Below are 18042 nucleotides of genomic sequence, written 5' to 3'. Positions count from 1 at the left end.
ACAAAGTGTAGAACAGAAGAAGCGAGCAGCAACAAGGGCCCGGAAATTGTATTCGGGTCTTTTGCAGTGTCCGGATGCATGCGTTTTGATGGACAATGGGACTTATGACTCAAAAACCCTTCCAGGTCCACAATACTTTACTGTCGTCGTTGAGAAGGATGTGAGCGATGTGGATAGGTCGATTCAAGTGGAGAAATTCGGTCGTAAGGTACTCGTATGGCAAGCAATATGTTCCTATGGTTTGAAGTCAACCATTTTCTACACTACCGGAACAATAAATGCTGAAATCTATCGATCTGAGTGTCTCCAGAACACCTCCACTGGTTTGGCTCACTATGCCAAAACCACTCTCAATTGGTTTGCGGAAAAGGGTATAAATTTCGTTGAGAAAAATATCAATCCACCAAATTGCCCTAATATTCGACCCATCGAACGTTACTGGGCAATCGTGAAGAGGATCATCAAGAAGACTGGTAAGGCAGCTGGGAACATGCTGGAGTTCAAAAAAATTTGGGCTCAAGCGTTCAAAAAATGTGATGCAACACTTGTCCTGAACTTGATGAAGAGCGTTCGATCTAAAGTTCGAAAATTCGTGAAGGAATAACTAAAATTTTATCCGGTTTCATTATGATCAAGTTTAGCCTTGTACAATAAAGGATTATTCACAGTTTGAATAAAATATCGTTATTTATAGTAATTTGAAAGAAAAGTTTGTGGATAACTTATTTTCGATACACTCCTTATTGACATTGCTGATTGTTGTAGGTAACATGTGATTTGCACGGAACCTTTGTATCTTGGTCGAAATTCACATAAAAAGGTATAGCCTTCTTCAAGCACATGCGTAACAAACGTACGCTATTCAGAATACCGGAGATAAAGTTCTTTCACTTTTATTTTTCGATGGAAAGAATCTCTTCGTACTGGGAAATAGTTTTGCGAATATAGGGAACGCAAATGTTTGAGTGTAGATCATGCACACGCACTTCTGTATTACTATCTTCCATATACTCTGGTATGTTGTTTTTGATGTTTTAATGCTCCACGTAATGCACATTGCTGTTGTCATAAGCGAATTGAATTGCATCCAATGCTTTATAAAACTGGATGTAAACAACATTATTTGTCTTGCTGCATTGAATGCACACGTTCAATATCAATATCGTTCAATATCCTTTAGCAAACCTTCAATTTCTCGTATTGAAGGTATAATTTTGCACTGTCTGGAGTCAACAATAGGTAGATTCTTTTGTAGTGGTGGCGGTAGCATTTGTTCGTTCTGTTCACTCTTTTCGAGATCGTTCTATTGTTCACTACACAATACTGACTTGGATGAGATGTGAAAGCGGACTGAGTGTGACGACTTGATACCCATTTCTGAGATTACCTAAAAAGGAACTGACAACATTTTCTCAAAAAAGGCTGACTCAATTTTCGCAAACTCACATTCAAATGAAAGGCCCCAATAGGTTGTTATGGAATTTTATTAGGATCCTATCTTCTGTTATGGAATTACAGGGTGATGAGTTATTATATGTTTTAATATTGATGTAAATGGAGGCACGACAAACCTAAGAAATATTCAAAACTCCTTAAATCTCCCAATTTAAATGTGTTTAGGAATATGATATCAAAAAGTGATTCCGAAACCCAATTCAAATTCCATTTGAATATTATTGCATTTTCTCATTACTCGAGCAAAACAATATGGAGCCATTTCTGTTCATTGGAATTTAAATATCTACAATAGCCTGAAACACTAAACATTTACACCTGGAACGATGATTAATGCAACTGTTTCCCAAGCACATTGTGTTTTTTTTTGTATCCAGGAAAAACTGCTTTGAAAAACCTGCTCTTGATGGCTCAGGTGCAACAACTGCGTTTTCTGTACGGTGTTGCTTTAATACTCTGAATAATTGCGGTTGAAGTGTCGGAAATTGGAAGAAAAAAAAAGCAATAGTGGTGAGAAACAAAACCATTCTTTTGCCATTAAATTCAATTGGTACAGAATAATGCTGGCTACTTCCGGTCGTAATTAGGTTCGCACTAATTTATTTTCTCACCCCCGTGAAAAGTTGCAGCTTGTGGTTCCTGTTGAAACGTAATCGACGTTGCATTGATGAAATGAAATCATGAAAAGGTGGTAATTTTTGAACAAATCCCATTCAACGACCAAGAATTAAACCGTACAAAACGAGTGAAATAATTAAACACAGCTGTGCTTATGTTGCTTCAATACCAAACCGATTGAACGCTCACAACCAAGTGATCAAACGAGCTCATCCTACCCAAAAAACGAGACCTCGCTTCTACGGTTACCTACCAAAAATAGCCACACTGACGACGGAACGCTTTTCACACCACCCACCCAACCTTAAAAAAAAGTCTGTTGTTGAGCCATGGCACAGAAATTTCGATTGGTTTCGGTGGCAAAAATTCATCTCCTGTAAAAGCCATTTTCGGGCAGGTCGGATTACAATGTAAACCTATCGGTACTCGCTTGGTACTGGCGGTGCTGTGCTGGCATCGCCGGTGACACGAACGAGGGAACAACAAAGGACACTCCACTCCACACCCAACAGGATGGCTGACTGGTGGCTGAAGGTGGCAGACAAGCGCAACGTTGCCTTGTCCTGTCATTCGATATCTGCCTGTCAATGCCCGTACAGGCGCGTACAGCTGGTTGGCCGGTTTGGGGGGAAACAGGGGAAAACAAATTATGGATGTTCGCACGCCATGGAATGGCAGCGGGAGGATAAATTGGTTTCTACGTTAGTAGTAATAAAGTATACCTTATTTGCTCTGTCCCTTGGGATGACTATATCAAGATGGAATAATTAGCCAAAAGGTTTTGCTGGTCAAGCACGGACGTCTCAATCGATTGTTCGAACGGTGACCGTTAGTGTCAATATTAAGAGAACATGAGGTTGGAATGCCCAGTGGAATACGACGGTGCACATGGAAATGAAAAACATGAAAAAGATGATCTACGTTGTTCCAGCATAGGTTTGGCTGCTTAGCAATGCTAAGAGTAATGAGTTTGAACTTTATTGATAAAATATGGATAAATTTTAAAGTATTGTCCATCGCTAGCCACTACTTTTTACCATCTTTCTGGCAGTTCACTGATACCCTTTTTATGAAATTTGAACGGTTTGGCAACAATCCACGAAGCGATCCATTTTTGGCTTCATCATAATTGAAGAAGTACTGGTTTGCCTAGCCTTGCTGCATCGGCTGTAACAAACAGCAATACAGAAGAACAATGTTAGGCGAGTGTGGTGGAGCTTCTCACTTGAGCCTTTTCAATTATGTTTTTGCCGGCTGTGAGCGAGCATTGTCATATTGCTAAATTACTTTATCGTGTCTATCGGTTGATTGTGGCCAATTTTCTTGAAACGCTCATATGATATTCATCAATTGTCGTCGGTAGATCTCCCTCATAACCCTTTCACTCGGTTGCAGCTGCTCATATCACACTACACCCAGCTGGTTCCGACGTATACAGAGCAAAACTTCCAGGCCATGAATATTCTGAACGGCCATCGATGCATGGCCAGGGTATCCATACGTTGCCCAACGTTTTAGATTATCGTAATGGACCCACTTTTCATCGCTAGTAACAATTCTATTATGTTGTGCCGTTGAAGCAGTTGTGCGCAAGTGAATAAACATAATTCAACGTTCCTTGGTCTTCAATTCATACAGCACCCAATTTCCTACCTTTCGGATCATTCCCATTGCACTGAAACGTTGACAAATGCCTGTATAGCATGTTGCGCCATCCTGTTGAAACCAGTAGCCATTCAAACCATTTTCACGAACAATGGGCATCGAAAAATAATTTATTATGGCCCGATAACGATCGTCATTAACAGTTTTCGTTGTTCCATCATTGTATTGGATAAAAATAGGGACCAATCAACATGTTCGCATAAACACCACACCAAACTGTCACTTTCTGGTCGTATAGAGGCTGTTCCTAAATTAATTGAGGGTTTTCAGTGACATAGAACCGAAAATTTTGCGCACCCTTTTAACGTAAAATGTGATTCATCGAATTTTGCTCGATTAAAGCACCCTGCGAAGTAAAAAATGAACACGATTTCCTTACAAGAAACGCCCCTTATTTCTGTACTGGTGTCATTATTGGCCGTCATCAGTGAATCCAAGTGCAAGAAGTCGTCGACCATATCGATTTCAATACCGCCGATCAGAACAGGCTGATATTATATTTTCTCGAGCCCCTATCTTGAATGTACTTTGTCTTTGACACATTGATGTCAAGCTCGATCCGCATAGTTCCAAAGTTTAGTTTAGTTTTAGGATGTACGTTTCTTCCATCTTCTCAAAGTTGCGTGCAGTAATGTCAATATCATCAGCGCAACCAAGGAGCTGGATGAACTTTTGTGAAACCCGTGTGACTCGTGTCTATCCCCGCTTTTCTTATTATACCCTCCAAAGCAATGTCGAATAGCTGACACGAAAGGCCCATCACCTTTCCGTAACCTTTTGCGAGTTTCAAATGGATTCCAGCTTATCCTGAGCCGTCCGTGAAGAAGGTGAATAAACCTTGCGCTCTTTTCAGGTTAGCTATCAGAATTGTAAATCTGAATTGCTACCCGTACGAGCAGGTGTTCCGCAGGGTTCGAGCGTAGCTCCAATCTTGTATAATATTTTCACTTCTGATCGTGCAAATCTACCCGTTGGTTGTCAGAAATCGCAATTCTGTGACGACACAAGTCTGTTAGCCACAGGTAGAAATCTAAGAGTGATCTGCAGTCGCCTACAAGGAAGCTTAAATATTTTCAGTGATTATCTGTCAAAATGGAAAATTAAACCAAATGCAGCAAAAACGCAATTAATTTTCTTTCCTCATAAGCCAAGAGCTACTTTTCTTAAACCAAACAATAACCACATTATCGAATTGAATGGCTTGGAATTGACATGGTCTGATCAAGCTAAATACTTAGGTTTAACGCATGACAAAAAACTCACTTTCAAGGATCACATTGAAGGAATCCAGGCAAAGTGTAATAAATATATTAAATGTTTATATCCTCTTATAAACAGAAATTCTAAGCTCTGTCTAAAAAACAAACTGTTAAATTATAAGCAAATGTTCAGACCAGCCATGCTTTATGCAGTACCAATTTGGTCAAGTTGTTGTTTCACCAGGAAGAAAACGTTTCAAAGGATTCAGAATAAAATTCTGAAAATGATTTTGAAGCGTCCTCCCTGGTTTAGTACAAATGAGTTACACAGACTCACAAATATAGAACCATTAGATGTAATGTCACATAATATTATAAGCAAACTCCGACAAAAATCGATGCAATCTTCAATTGAATCGATTCGCTCTCTGTATTAGTTAGTAAGTTAGTATATAAGTTCCTTTTCCCCATTACACAATACAAGTAAGTTTAGAATTTTTCCTACATAAAAATCACAGAATTGCGGAAGCAAATGATGTCTTCATTGTAATAACCAATCATGTATATAATAAAAAAAAATAAAAAAAACCTTGCGCTTTGTTAAGCTTGTTCGTTTCGCGTCGCGTGTCGCTCTCTATCTCTGGCTTCATCCTTAGAATCGTCAAAAAACAAGAAAATCTGTAATTGGCAGTACAAACTCTACGCATTTTCACAGATTTTCAAGTGCTAAAAATGCAAAATAAAATCTACGATTCACGTAAATTCACGTATGTCTTAATTTCTTTGGTGGTGTTACAACAAGTTAAAATAATGTTTGTGTCTGTATCGATGAACTTCAGCTAAGCCAAATGTCAAATTAATGATATGACTTATCTGTACATGCTTAGAATTGTTAATTCAAGTGAATTACGACACTCCTTTTATGTGCATCTATAAAGACGTAAACTTAACGTTTTTATGAATTGTATCAAGTGTGGATTTACCTCACCTGTAATTTCATATTTTTTTGCTGTGTGGTTGAACCCACACACCAAAATTTTTTTTCGTAAATTCACGTAGTATTCATTCTAACAAATGGGCTGAAAAGTCCCGGGCCTAACAAAGAGAACACGATTTTTTTTTAATTCAAAATTAACTTTATTCATCAACGTAAACTCCACCAAGAGCAACGCAATCATTCCAGCGCTGCTCTAACATTCCGACACCACTTTTGTAGAACGATTTATCTTTTGCCTCAAAATAGGCCTCAGTTTCAGTGGTTCGTGCGAAATTTCTTACCGGTGAGCATTGTTCCCCGGTCTGCAAACAGCCAGTAGTCGCTGGGAGCCAAATCTGGCGAATACGGTAATAGCAAATCGAAATTCAATTCATTTAGCTTTGTCGTTGACTTGTGACAACAATTGTGCGTTGTCTTCGTGAAACAAAATTTTGATCTTTGCCATATGCGGTCGTTTCTTTGCAATTTCAGCCTTTAAACGCTTTATCAACGCTATGTAATCTTCACTGCAAATTCTATTTCCTTTCTCAAGATAATCGATGCATATTACACCTCCCACGTCAAAAAATACTGAGGCGATAACCCTTTCAGACGATTGTTGTGCTTTCGGGCGCTGTGGACGAGGTTCACAAGTTGTTGTCCACTCAGATAACACTCGTTTTGACTCAGGAGTGAAGTGATGAATCCATGTTTCATCCATTGTCACATATCGACGGAAAAATTCCGGTTTGTTTGGTCAACGGAAAGCAAACGCGGCACTCACGTGAAACAGAACTTTCTCATAGTCAAATGCCCATGCAATATAAAGCCAACACGTTTTTTTGATATCTTTACGATGTCAGCCAACTCACGAAACTTCACTTTTCGATAATTCAAAACTATTTTGTGGATTTTGTTGTGTTTTCTGGTGTTACCGCCTCATTTGGACTTCCACTGCATTCTGCATCATCGGTGTCTCTACGACCACGTTTGAAGTCAGCAAACCAACGTTTTATTGTTCTTTATGATGGAGCGGAGTCTCCATAACATTTTTTCAAGTCATTGCTTTGCTTGAATGGTATTTGGTCTCATCAAGAAGCAGTGTAAAATTAAAGCACGAGATTCTATTCAATTATTATTATCAAAAGTTAATATAAAAACGTGATTAATCCACCTAGTAGTGAGATGATACCTTTTTTTATCAATACGCATGTGTTTTTGCATGGATATTCTTAGGTGTTTTAGTTCTCATGACATTATTTTAATTATCGTCGTTTTAAACGGAAAATTGAGATTTTAATCACTCATTGCTCTGTAATGGCGAAACTGCAAATCGGATCGAATTTGAATCTAAAAGTGTGACAATCGATTGAACATTCCATGAGATGTCGAAGTAAGTTCCACTTTAGAGTTTTTCGTCATTATTTATGGTACTTCCAGAGCCGGTATTCAGGAATTAGCATAGCCCAAAATGATTCGAATGGCCATAAATTATTACGCCAAACAATTTACATGAAATTTATAAACTCATCATCTGTAATTCCAGAATCGGATAAAATTCACCGATTTTGTATGGGACCTTAAGTCCTGTAATATTTGTTTTTGAAGTTCGATTTGGTCTTTTTTGAGAAAATGATTGAGCTTTGAGAATCGATTCGATACTGGAACCGGAATTCTAAAATCGGTGTAGCCGAAATCAGTTAAATCCACCTGAGGAGTGTGTAGACATCTTTGAGAAATTGTAATGCGAATTAAAATTTGGGGGTACATTCCGAATCCAAAAACGAATACCGCTCAAACTGAAATAAATTTATTTGGTAATCGACTATCCAAATCTGCAAACCCGATAAACCTGACTAATTTATGTGAAATGGACATTTTTATACTAATCACCCAGCATTTTCTAAACCAGAAGTCGGATCTGACTACAAAGTAAGAGGTTTTATAGGATTTTAAGACCTCTCATTTGAATCATAGATGATTCTTAGATTTCATTTGAATCTTAGATCGGTTCAGCCATCTACGAGAAAAATTAATTGCATTATTTTAATTTCGTTCCACATATCATCCCAAGGTTCCTCAATCAGATGTCGGATCCAAACGTAATTCAGGAGCCTTGTTTGGGAGTATACTACTTTTCATATGAATCTGAGCTTGTAGAAAACGGTTTAACCATCTCCGAGAAAATTGAGTGAAATTATTTGTCACACACGCATTTGCTGATCTCAACGAACTGAGTCGTATGGTATATGGAAGTCATGTTCTTCCAGCATTTATTGCTGTAAATAGTTTAAATCAATATAATTATGGAATTACTTCCAACTCGATAATGCTGGTATCATCTGGTTTACATATGCCATATTCGAAAGATTATGTTGCCAAAAATGAACCGTGCTAAAATTGGTCCGAGGCAAATTGTCATAAAAAAGGATGCTGTACACAGTCTTTTTGGTACTTAGAAACAATTATATGTAACAGTATTAAAAATCGTGTTTCATGTTGCTCCCAAGCATTGCTTTTTCATACAGCGCTCAAAATTCCTTCTACTGGAATAAGGCTTACACAAAAATATCGATATCTCCGTTAAAAATGGACGGATTTTAACAATCTATGGCGAGCGAAATCTAAGTCTGGAAACATATTCTGTTTTCAAGGTCAAATGTGACAGATACTGTCAAAAAACTGAAAATTTTGACATAAAACTTCGTATTAATCAAAAAGTAAACATCCGATCTCAAAACCATTCAATAGCGTTTTGGGTGACGGGGAGACCTTTCATTTGCGACTGGTTTGATCAAAATCGGTCCAGCCATCTCTGAGATCTCGACCTCTTAGTTGACAACACACATACAGACACACACACATACACACACAGACATTTGCTCAGTTCGTCGAGCTGAATCGATTGGACCCTCTGGGCCTCGGAAAATTTTTCGAAAGTTTGAGCGAATTCTATACCTATTTTTTATATATATAAAAAAAGGTAAAAATTAAAACTATCAGAAGTTATTTAGTAAACTTTTGTAACAAGAAAGATTGTGTAAAAGTTGAAATTGATTCAATCAGTAGAACCTAAACAAAATTATAATCAGGAAGACATTTTTTCTGATTAAAATGTGAGCTTGTTTTTGGTGTACGATTTGTGAAAGAATGTCCCATGTAACACAAAGATAATTTTCAGAATATTTTACCTTGACATTGAAAACAAAATAAAAAAGCTCATCACCCTATAATTTCGGAACTGGAAGTCGTATCCGAACAAAATGTCGGAGATACGGGCAAGACTGTAAGCCCTATCATTTGAATATATGTTTGAGACAATCGGTTCTGTCAGAAGAGAAAGAAAAGTGAGTAAGTTTACTTTTGGAGATTTTGACCACTATTTTCGGTACTCTTGGAATTCGAGTCCGGGGACCTAATATATGTTCACTATAGAACTTTTCGAGTTGATAGGTAGTTAAATGATATAAATTTTTCTACGAATAATTGAGTTATAGGCGTTCACAATTTGAACAGAAAAAATCTAATGCGATTGTTTTGAATTTTAAATTGACAACCGATCCCACACAGTGAAAAATAATACATGGTTGGTACCGAAAGCCAAAACTCTGAGTCGCATATAGTCATTCAAGGCTTTTGATACCTAAACGGCATTGGATTGTACTAAAATACACATGACAAATACTGTATGGTTTACGTTTGGTCTTCGAATTGTCAATGCATTAGCAGTTCATATTGAACGGTTTAACATAATGTCCGTTTCGAAGACGAAACGTTAACCGAATAAAATAAGTCATGTGCACTTATCACGAACCGGAAGGTATATAACTCTTTAAAGACGCTCAAAATAAAAAAATGCTATGTTATTTTGACTTTCTCATAAAAAATGACTAAACAATCAATGTGATAATTGACTTTTGGACCGAGGCTTTGCAGGGCCGAGATCGCACAGTGTTCGTGTGTGTGTGTGTAAAAAAATACGCACTCGATTTTCTAGGAGATGGCTGAACTGATTTTCACAAACTTAAACTCAAATGAAAGGTCTAGATATTGAATTTTATCCAATTCGAACTTCCGGTTCCGAAATAACGCGGTAAAATGTGCAAAAAAAAACTGAAACAAGATTGTTTCATAGACAATTTGATTGATTTCCACAAGCCTAAATTAAAAAATAGGTCCCTGTTAGTCCCATGCTAATGTATTTTATTTGAAAGCAACTATTGGTTCCGGAACAATGCGGTGAAAGGCGCAAAGAAACGAAATAACAATGCAATCGATTTTCTTAGAAATCGCTAGACCGATTTTCATAATCTTAGGTTCAAATAAAAGGTTTTACGATTTTAAAGTCACCTTATCGAGATACAACTTCCGGTTCCCGAGTTGAAATTCAATCAAAATCATCGGGTAATTTTCGAATTTGGAGTAACAGAGTGATGAGTGTCTCAAGTTTCAAATTGTCATACAAGTAACGACTCGAAACATGCACAAAAATGTGTTAAAATCTTTTCAAATTTTCAGTTGTTAGTAGACATCCTAATAATTACTGCGCTGCCCAGTTTCCGGTCCCGAAAGTATCGAAGGTAGTAGTTAAATATCTTACATTGATTGCTCAGTCAATTCATCTCCATAAATAGAGAATCTACGGTTAAAATAATCCAACAATGAAATCGTATCCATCATTAACATGTGGCATAAAAATAAATATCGAAATCCATTAAGAAGTGGACAGTAACCGACCCATTCAGGGCTGCTGAAATTTCACCTCATCATCATTGTTACTCAACAGTAATAAACTTTCAGCGAAGCGAAGTACATTTTATCTTTTCGCATGCACGATTGCATAAGAATTGAATTTAAGACACGGTGCATAAAACATTCCACTGAAAAAGCACGTCAAAGGCGAACATCAGCAAAATGATCTTTTGAAGCATACAAGATTGCCAGCTTGGAAATTTTTTGATGTATTGCTAAAATCAATGGTCTATTGTGAAATTATTACCTGTCTGGCAAAGATATTACCATTACTCATTCGCCTGAGATTGAAATTTAGCTCCCGGATCATTCTTCCAAGTCAACCCACATACCGGATACTCCATCACTCATTTCAAATTCCGGTCCATGCACAGGCTAACAAAGTTTTTTATTTTCTTTTTTGCTCTCTCTCTCTCTCTCTCTCTCTCTCTCGCTCCCTTTCTGTACGGTGCCGCCAGGTATATCAAACACACTGCACTCGAGCGAGGGTCACCAGCGCCACACGTCCTCGTCGGCGGAGCATCATCAGCACCAGGACCCACCGGACGGATCGGATACGGCAGAAAACGAGATTTACGATTCAGACGAGAGCAACCTTCTGCGAACACCGCTCGACCGGGGGCCGTACTTTGATTTATCGGCTTCGAAGAACATCACTGCCCTGGTCGGCAAAACGGCCTATCTCAACTGCCGAGTGAGGAACCTGGGTAACAAAACGGTAAGGATGTTTTTTTTTGTGAATAATTCTATCTTCACGAGTGACAATATGTTGTTTGGAACTATTCGGTATAACAATGAAGCAATGGTGAAAGAGCAACAAATTTGCAAGATAAAATTTATATTAAAACAACACGGTTGATAAAATCACGAGCACACCAATTCCTGTGTTTCTGGCATTTGACGATTTTCTTTTTCAAGAAGCGATTGAAATTAATCATTCAGAAAAATAACTATTCGATTGCAGTCAAGTCCAGTCAAATCCAGTCAAGTCCAGTCAAGTCCAGTCAAGTCCAGTCAAGTCCAGTCAAGTCCAGTCAAGTCCAGTCAAGTCCAGTCAAGTCCAGTCAAGTCCAGTCAAGTCCAGTCAAGTCCAGTCAAGTCCAGTCAAGTCCAGTCAAGTCCAGTCAAGTCCAGTCAAGTCCAGTCAAGTCCAGTCAAGTCCAGTCAAGTCCAGTCAAGTCCAGTCAAGTCCAGTCAAGTCCAGTCAAGTCCAGTCAAGTCCAGTCAAGTCCAGTCAAGTCCAGTCAAGTCCAGTCAAGTCCAGTCAAGTCCAGTCAAGTCCAGTCAAGTCCAGTCAAGTCCAGTCAAGTCCAGTCAAGTCCAGTCAAGTCCAGTCAAGTCCAGTCAAGTCCAGTCAAGTCCAGTCAAGTCCAGTCAAGTCCAGTCAAGTCCAGTCAAGTCCAGTCAAGTCCAGTCAAGTCCAGTCAAGTCCAGTCAAGTCCAGTCAAGTCCAGTCAAGTCCAGTCAAGTCCAGTCAAGTCTAGTCAAGTCTAGTCAAGTCTAGTCAAGTCTAGTCAAGTCCAGTCAAGTCCAGTCAAGTCCAGTGAAGTCCAGTGAAGTCCGGTGAAGTCCAGTGAAGTCCAGTGAAGTCCAGTGAAGCCCAGTGAAGTCCGGTCAAGTCCAGTCAAGTCCAGTCAAGTCTAGTCAAGTCCAGTCAAGTCCTGTTAAGTCCAGTCAAGTCCAGTGAAGTCCAGTCAAGTCCAGTCAAGTCCAGTCAAGTCCAGTCAAGTCCAGTCAAGTCCAGTCAAGTCTAGTCAAGTCTAGTCAAGTCCAGTCAAGTCCAGTGAAGTCCAGTGAAGTCCGGTGAAATCCAGTGAAGTCCAGTCAAGTCCAGTCAAGTCCAGTCAAGTCCAGTCAAGTCCAGTCAAGTCCAGTCAAGTTCAGTCAAGTCTAGTCAAGTCCAGTCAAGTCCAGTGAAGTCCAGTGAAGTCCGGTGAAATCCAGTGAAGTCCAGTGAAGTCCAGTGAAGTCCAGTGAAGTCCATTGAAGTCCAGTGAAGACCAGTGAAGTCCAGTGAAGTCCAGTGAAGTCCAGTGAAGTCCAGTCAAGTCCTGTCAAGTCCAGTCAAGTCCAGTCAAGTCCAGTCAAGTCCAGTCAAGTCCAGTCAAGTCCAGTGAAGTCCAGTGAAGTCCAGTCAAGTCCAGTCAAGTCCAGTCAAGTCCAGTCAAATCCAGTCAAGTCCAGTCAAGTCCAGTCAAGTCCAGTCAAGTCCAGTCAAGTCCAGTCAAGTCCAGTCAAGTCCAGTCAAGTCCAGTCAAATCCGGTCAAGTCCAGTCAAGTCCAGTCAAGTCCAATCAAGTGCAGTCAAGTCCAGTCAAGTCCAGTCAAGTCCAGTCAAATCATCAAGTGTAGATAATTTTTGACATTGTAAAATTAAAAATGATTTCGGGCATATGGTCGCCACGACTATTTTACACAAAGGTCATTCCAGAGGTTCAATTGTCAACCACATTTTTCACGCATTTTAGGGCGTATTTCAGTAATGACATGTTCAGTATTGGTTTCCAAAGCATCAAACGTTGCCGGTGTATATACATAAATCAATGACTTCACTTATAATGCACCGGCGAATAATTAAATTTCTTTAAAGGCGATTTGCAAAAACTCACAAGATATCGACCGAAATGTTTCGTAATAGGGGACTTAAATGCTAAGCATGTCCAGTGGAATTGTAGGTAAAATAACCGTAATGGAAAAATACTTCATAATCAACTCTCAGCTGGTTACTTGACAGTTCTTCATCCCAGTAATCCGACTTGCTTCTCTTCCGTGAAAAACCCGTCTACAATTGATCTGGTTCTAACGGATCAAAGTCACATTTGTAGTGAACCGATTACACATGCTGACTTTGACTCAGATCATCTTCCTGTAACATTCAGACTTTCCAACGAAGCTATAATTAATCCAATTAGTTCTATATTCAACTACACCCAAACCTCCGTTTACGAACACTTTTTATACGTTACCTCTTTTTATGTACCTCTTTTTACGAACCAAATCTCAAATAACGTAATCTTTTTTTACGAACCAAATCCCAAATAACGTAAACTTTTTTTACGAACCTACTTCGTAAAAAGAGGTTTTGTCATTCATCGAAAGCGATTTTCATGGAAACTACTACAATATGGGTATTTTTGGAACGGGTTTAAAGAGTAGATTCCGGAAAATGATGTTTGAGGTATTTTGGAAATCCAAGATGGCGACTTCCGGTTGATTGATATCCCTTGAAAACCCTTGCAAAATGGGTATTTTCGGAACGGAATTGATGAGTAGATGTCAGAAAACGATGTTTGAGGTAGTTTTGAAATTCAAGATGGCGACTTCCGGTTTGTTAATATTCCTCGAAAACCCTTACAATATGGGTATTTTCGGAACGTGGTTAATGAGTAGATATCGGAAAACGATATTTTAGGTTGTTCTTAAATCCAAGATGGCGACTTCCGGTTGATTGATGTTCCTCGAAAACCCTTACAATATGATTATTTTCGGAACAGGGTTAATTAGTAGATGTCGGAAAACGATATTTGTGGTGGTTCTTAATTCTAAGATGGCGACTTCCGGTTGATTGATATTCCTTGAAAACCCTTGCAAAATGGGTATTTTCGGAACGGAATTGATGAGTAGATGTCGGAAAATAATGTTTGAAGTGGTTCTGAAAACCAAGATGGCGACTTCTGGTTTGTTGATATTCCTTAAAAACCCAAACAATATGAGTAATTTCGGAACAGGGTTAATAAGTAGATGTCGGAAAATGATGTTTGAAGTGGATCTGAAATCCAAGATAGCGACTTCCGGTTGATTGATATCCCTTGAAAACCCTTGCAAAATGGGTATTTTCGGAACGGAATTGATGAGTAGATGTCAGAAAACGATGTTTGAGGTAGTTTTGAAATTCAAGATGGCGACTTCCGGTTTGTTAATATTCCTCGAAAACCCTTACAATATGGGTATTTTCGGAACGTGGTTAATGAGTAGATATCGGAAAACGATATTTTAGGTTGTTCTTAAATCCAAGATGGCGACTTCCGGTTGATTGATGTTCCTCGAAAACCCTTACAATATGATTATTTTCGGAACAGGGTTAATTAGTAGATGTCGGAAAACGATATTTGTGGTGGTTCTTAATTCTAAGATGGCGACTTCCGGTTGATTGATATTCCTTGAAAACCCTTGCAAAATGGGTATTTTCGGAACGGAATTGATGAGTAGATGTCGGAAAATAATGTTTGAAGTGGTTCTGAAAACCAAGATGGCGACTTCTGGTTTGTTGATATTCCTTAAAAACCCAAACAATATGAGTAATTTCGGAACAGGGTTAATAAGTAGATGTCGGAAAATGATGTTTGAAGTGGATCTGAAATCCAAGATAGCGACTTCCGGTTGATTGATATTCCTTGAAAACCCTTGCAAAATGGGTATTTTCGGAACGGAATTGATAAGTAGATGTCAGAAAACGATGTTTGAGGTAGTTTTGAAATCCAAGATTGCGACTTCCGGTTTGTTGATATTTCTTGAAAACCCTTACAATATGGATATTTTCGGAACGGTATAATGTTTTAAAGGAATACCAATTAAAAAAAATGGCAAAAATTTTCAAAAGTTACAAATAAACCGGAAGTCACTGTTTCGCATTTCAAAACAACCGCAAATATAGTTTTCCGACGTCTGCTTTTAAATCTCTTTCCGAAAATAGCCATATTGTAAGGGTTTTCAAGGAATATCAACAAACCGGAAGTCGCCATCTTGAATTTCAAAACTACCTCAAACATCGTTTTCTGACATCTACTCATCAATCCCGTTCCGAAAATACCCATATTGTAAGGGTTTTTAAGGAATATCAACAAACCGGAAGTCGCCATCTTGAATTTCAAAACTACCTCAAACATCGTTTTCTGACATCTACTCATCAATCCCGTTCCGAAAATACCCATATTGTAAGGGTTTTCAAGGAATATCAACAAACCGGAAGTCGCCATCTTGAATTTCAAAACTACCTTAAACATCGTTTTCTGACATCTATTCATCAATTCCGTTCCGAAAATACCCATATTGTAAGGGTTTTCAAGGAATATCAACAAACCGGAAGTCGCCATCTTGAATTTCAAAACTACCTCAAACATCGTTTTCTGACATCTACTCATCAATTCCATTCCGAAAATAGCCATATCGTAAGGGTTTTCAAGGAATATCAACAAACCGGAAGTCGCCATCTTGAATTTCAAAACTACCTCAAACATCGTTTTCTGACATCTACTCATCAATTCCGTTCCGAAAATAGCCATATTGTAAGGGTTTTCAAGGAATATCAACAAACCGGAAGTCGCCATCTTGAATTTCAAAACTACCTCAAACATCGTTTTCTGACATATACTCATCAATTCCGTTCCGAAAATAGCCATATTGTAAGGGTTCTCAAGAAATATCAACAAACCGGAAGTCGCCATCTTGGATTTCAGAACCACTTCAAACATCATTTTCCGACATCTACTCATTAATTCCGTTTCGAAAATACCCATTTTGCAAGGGTTTTCAAGGAATATCAATCAACCGGAAGTCGCCATCTTGGATTTAAGAACCACCTCAAACAACTTTTTCCGACATCTACTCATCAATTCCTTTCCGAAGATACCCATATTGTTAGGGGTTTTAGGCAATCTCAATAAACCGGAAGCCGCCATCTTGGATTTTGAAACGAGCCCAAACATCATTTTCTTGCACTTACTCTTCACATCCGTTCCGAAAATAAACATATAATGCGCGGTTTCCACAATAATCACACAAAACTTTTTTTACGAAGTAAATCCCAAATAACGTAAACTTTTTTTACGAACCAAATCCCAAATAACGTAAACTTTTTTTACGAACAACCTCTTTTTACGAACCCCCGTTTAGTTCGTAAATGGAGGTTTCGGTATATCATAGAGCTAATTGGTTGGATTACAGATCTCACATTTAAAATCATGTGGATCATGAAACTATTTTAGAAAATTCTGCGGACATCGACACACCAATTGATAATTTGAATCATTACATTATCGAAGCAAGAAATCTTTCAGTTCCCAAAGCTCAAACAAAATTAAATTCTCCTATCATCGATGACAATCTTCAACTGCTCATTCGGTTAAAGAATGTTCGTCGACGACAATATCAACGTTCTCGTGATCCTGCTATGAAAAACATAGTTAAGGATTTACAAAAAGAAATTAAACATAGATTTACTATTTTACTGAAAATTCCGCTAAAGAAGTTGAACAAATTAAACCATATTCTAAACCTTTCTGGAAACTTTCTAAGGTTCTTAAGAAACCTCAGAAACCAATTCCTGCTCTCAAGGAAGGAAATCAAATACTTCTTACAAATGGCGAAAAAGCTCAAAAACTTGCTCAGCAGTTCGAGAGTGTCCACAATTTTAATTTGAACGTTGTGAGTCCTATTGAAAATGAAGTCTCAGGGGCTGTCCATAAAAGACGTCATGCTTTTTTTGACGATTTTTGACTCCCAATCCCCCCTTTGTCACAAATTGTCACAGAAGCAAAGACCCCCCATTCCCCCTATGTCACGCGTCACGAATTCAAAATAAATAAAATTCATTTAATAAATTCTTAATATGTATGACAAACCATACAAATATGAGGGAAAAATCGATTTATTACATGCTGTCATTAGATTAAAAAATATCCATAAATCTACAAAATCATCGGAATTATTTTATTAATATCAATTATATAAATTAACAAAAGTATTTGATTGGAATTGATGAAACATTTAAATCATCTGTTTTATTCCTCCTAGGGCTACACAGATATATTATTGTTTTAGATAAAGAATTATATTTCCTTAGTGTAGCTTACAGGGCTGAGAAAATAAAGATCAAAACCTCATCAAAACGAGATCACTGCCGGAGAATCTTTTCATTATTAGTTGATCAGTGAAAGTTCAATCATTGGATGATTCGATAAGCTTTTATGATGGTGGAGTAAAATCACATATGATCAAGATAAGACATGACATGTTCTACGTCTGAAATCGTTGATCTCCCGCCCTTTTTCAAATTAAGTATAATTGAATAAACTGCATCAGAATCAGATAAGAAAAATTCTTACGATATACTATTATCATTGCAAGAAAATCAAATTACTAAAAAAATTGTCAGTGCACATCTTAAGTTAAACTGTTTGAAGGCATCTTTTTCTTTTTTACTCATATTAGGCAAAATTTATTAATTTCGCTAATTTACTCGCTCCTCCGTGCACTTTTGCTGATCACAACAGAAATGATTTCCTGCATCACTCATTTCCGAATTTACAATAAAAAGCTTTTACATCAACAAATACACGTTTTCCTATAGAATGTAAACGTTTATTGTGGAGATTTTTT

General features: G+C 38.0%; 1 protein-coding gene across 1 annotated transcript in view; it reads left to right on the top strand.

Moving 5' to 3' along the window:
• Positions 1–18042, top strand: part of LOC131428530 (zwei Ig domain protein zig-8-like) — a 375236-nt gene that overhangs the window by 273170 nt on the left and 84024 nt on the right. The window contains exon 3 of the mRNA XM_058592530.1: positions 11124–11383. Coding sequence (XP_058448513.1) covers positions 11124–11383 — 260 coding nt within the window. The remainder of the gene's footprint in view (positions 1–11123; positions 11384–18042) is intronic.

Source organism: Malaya genurostris, chromosome 2 (assembly GCF_030247185.1).
Source record: "Malaya genurostris strain Urasoe2022 chromosome 2, Malgen_1.1, whole genome shotgun sequence".
Classification (NCBI taxonomy): Eukaryota; Metazoa; Arthropoda; class Insecta; order Diptera; family Culicidae; genus Malaya; species Malaya genurostris.
This window is presented reverse-complemented; position numbering and strand designations above follow the sequence as displayed.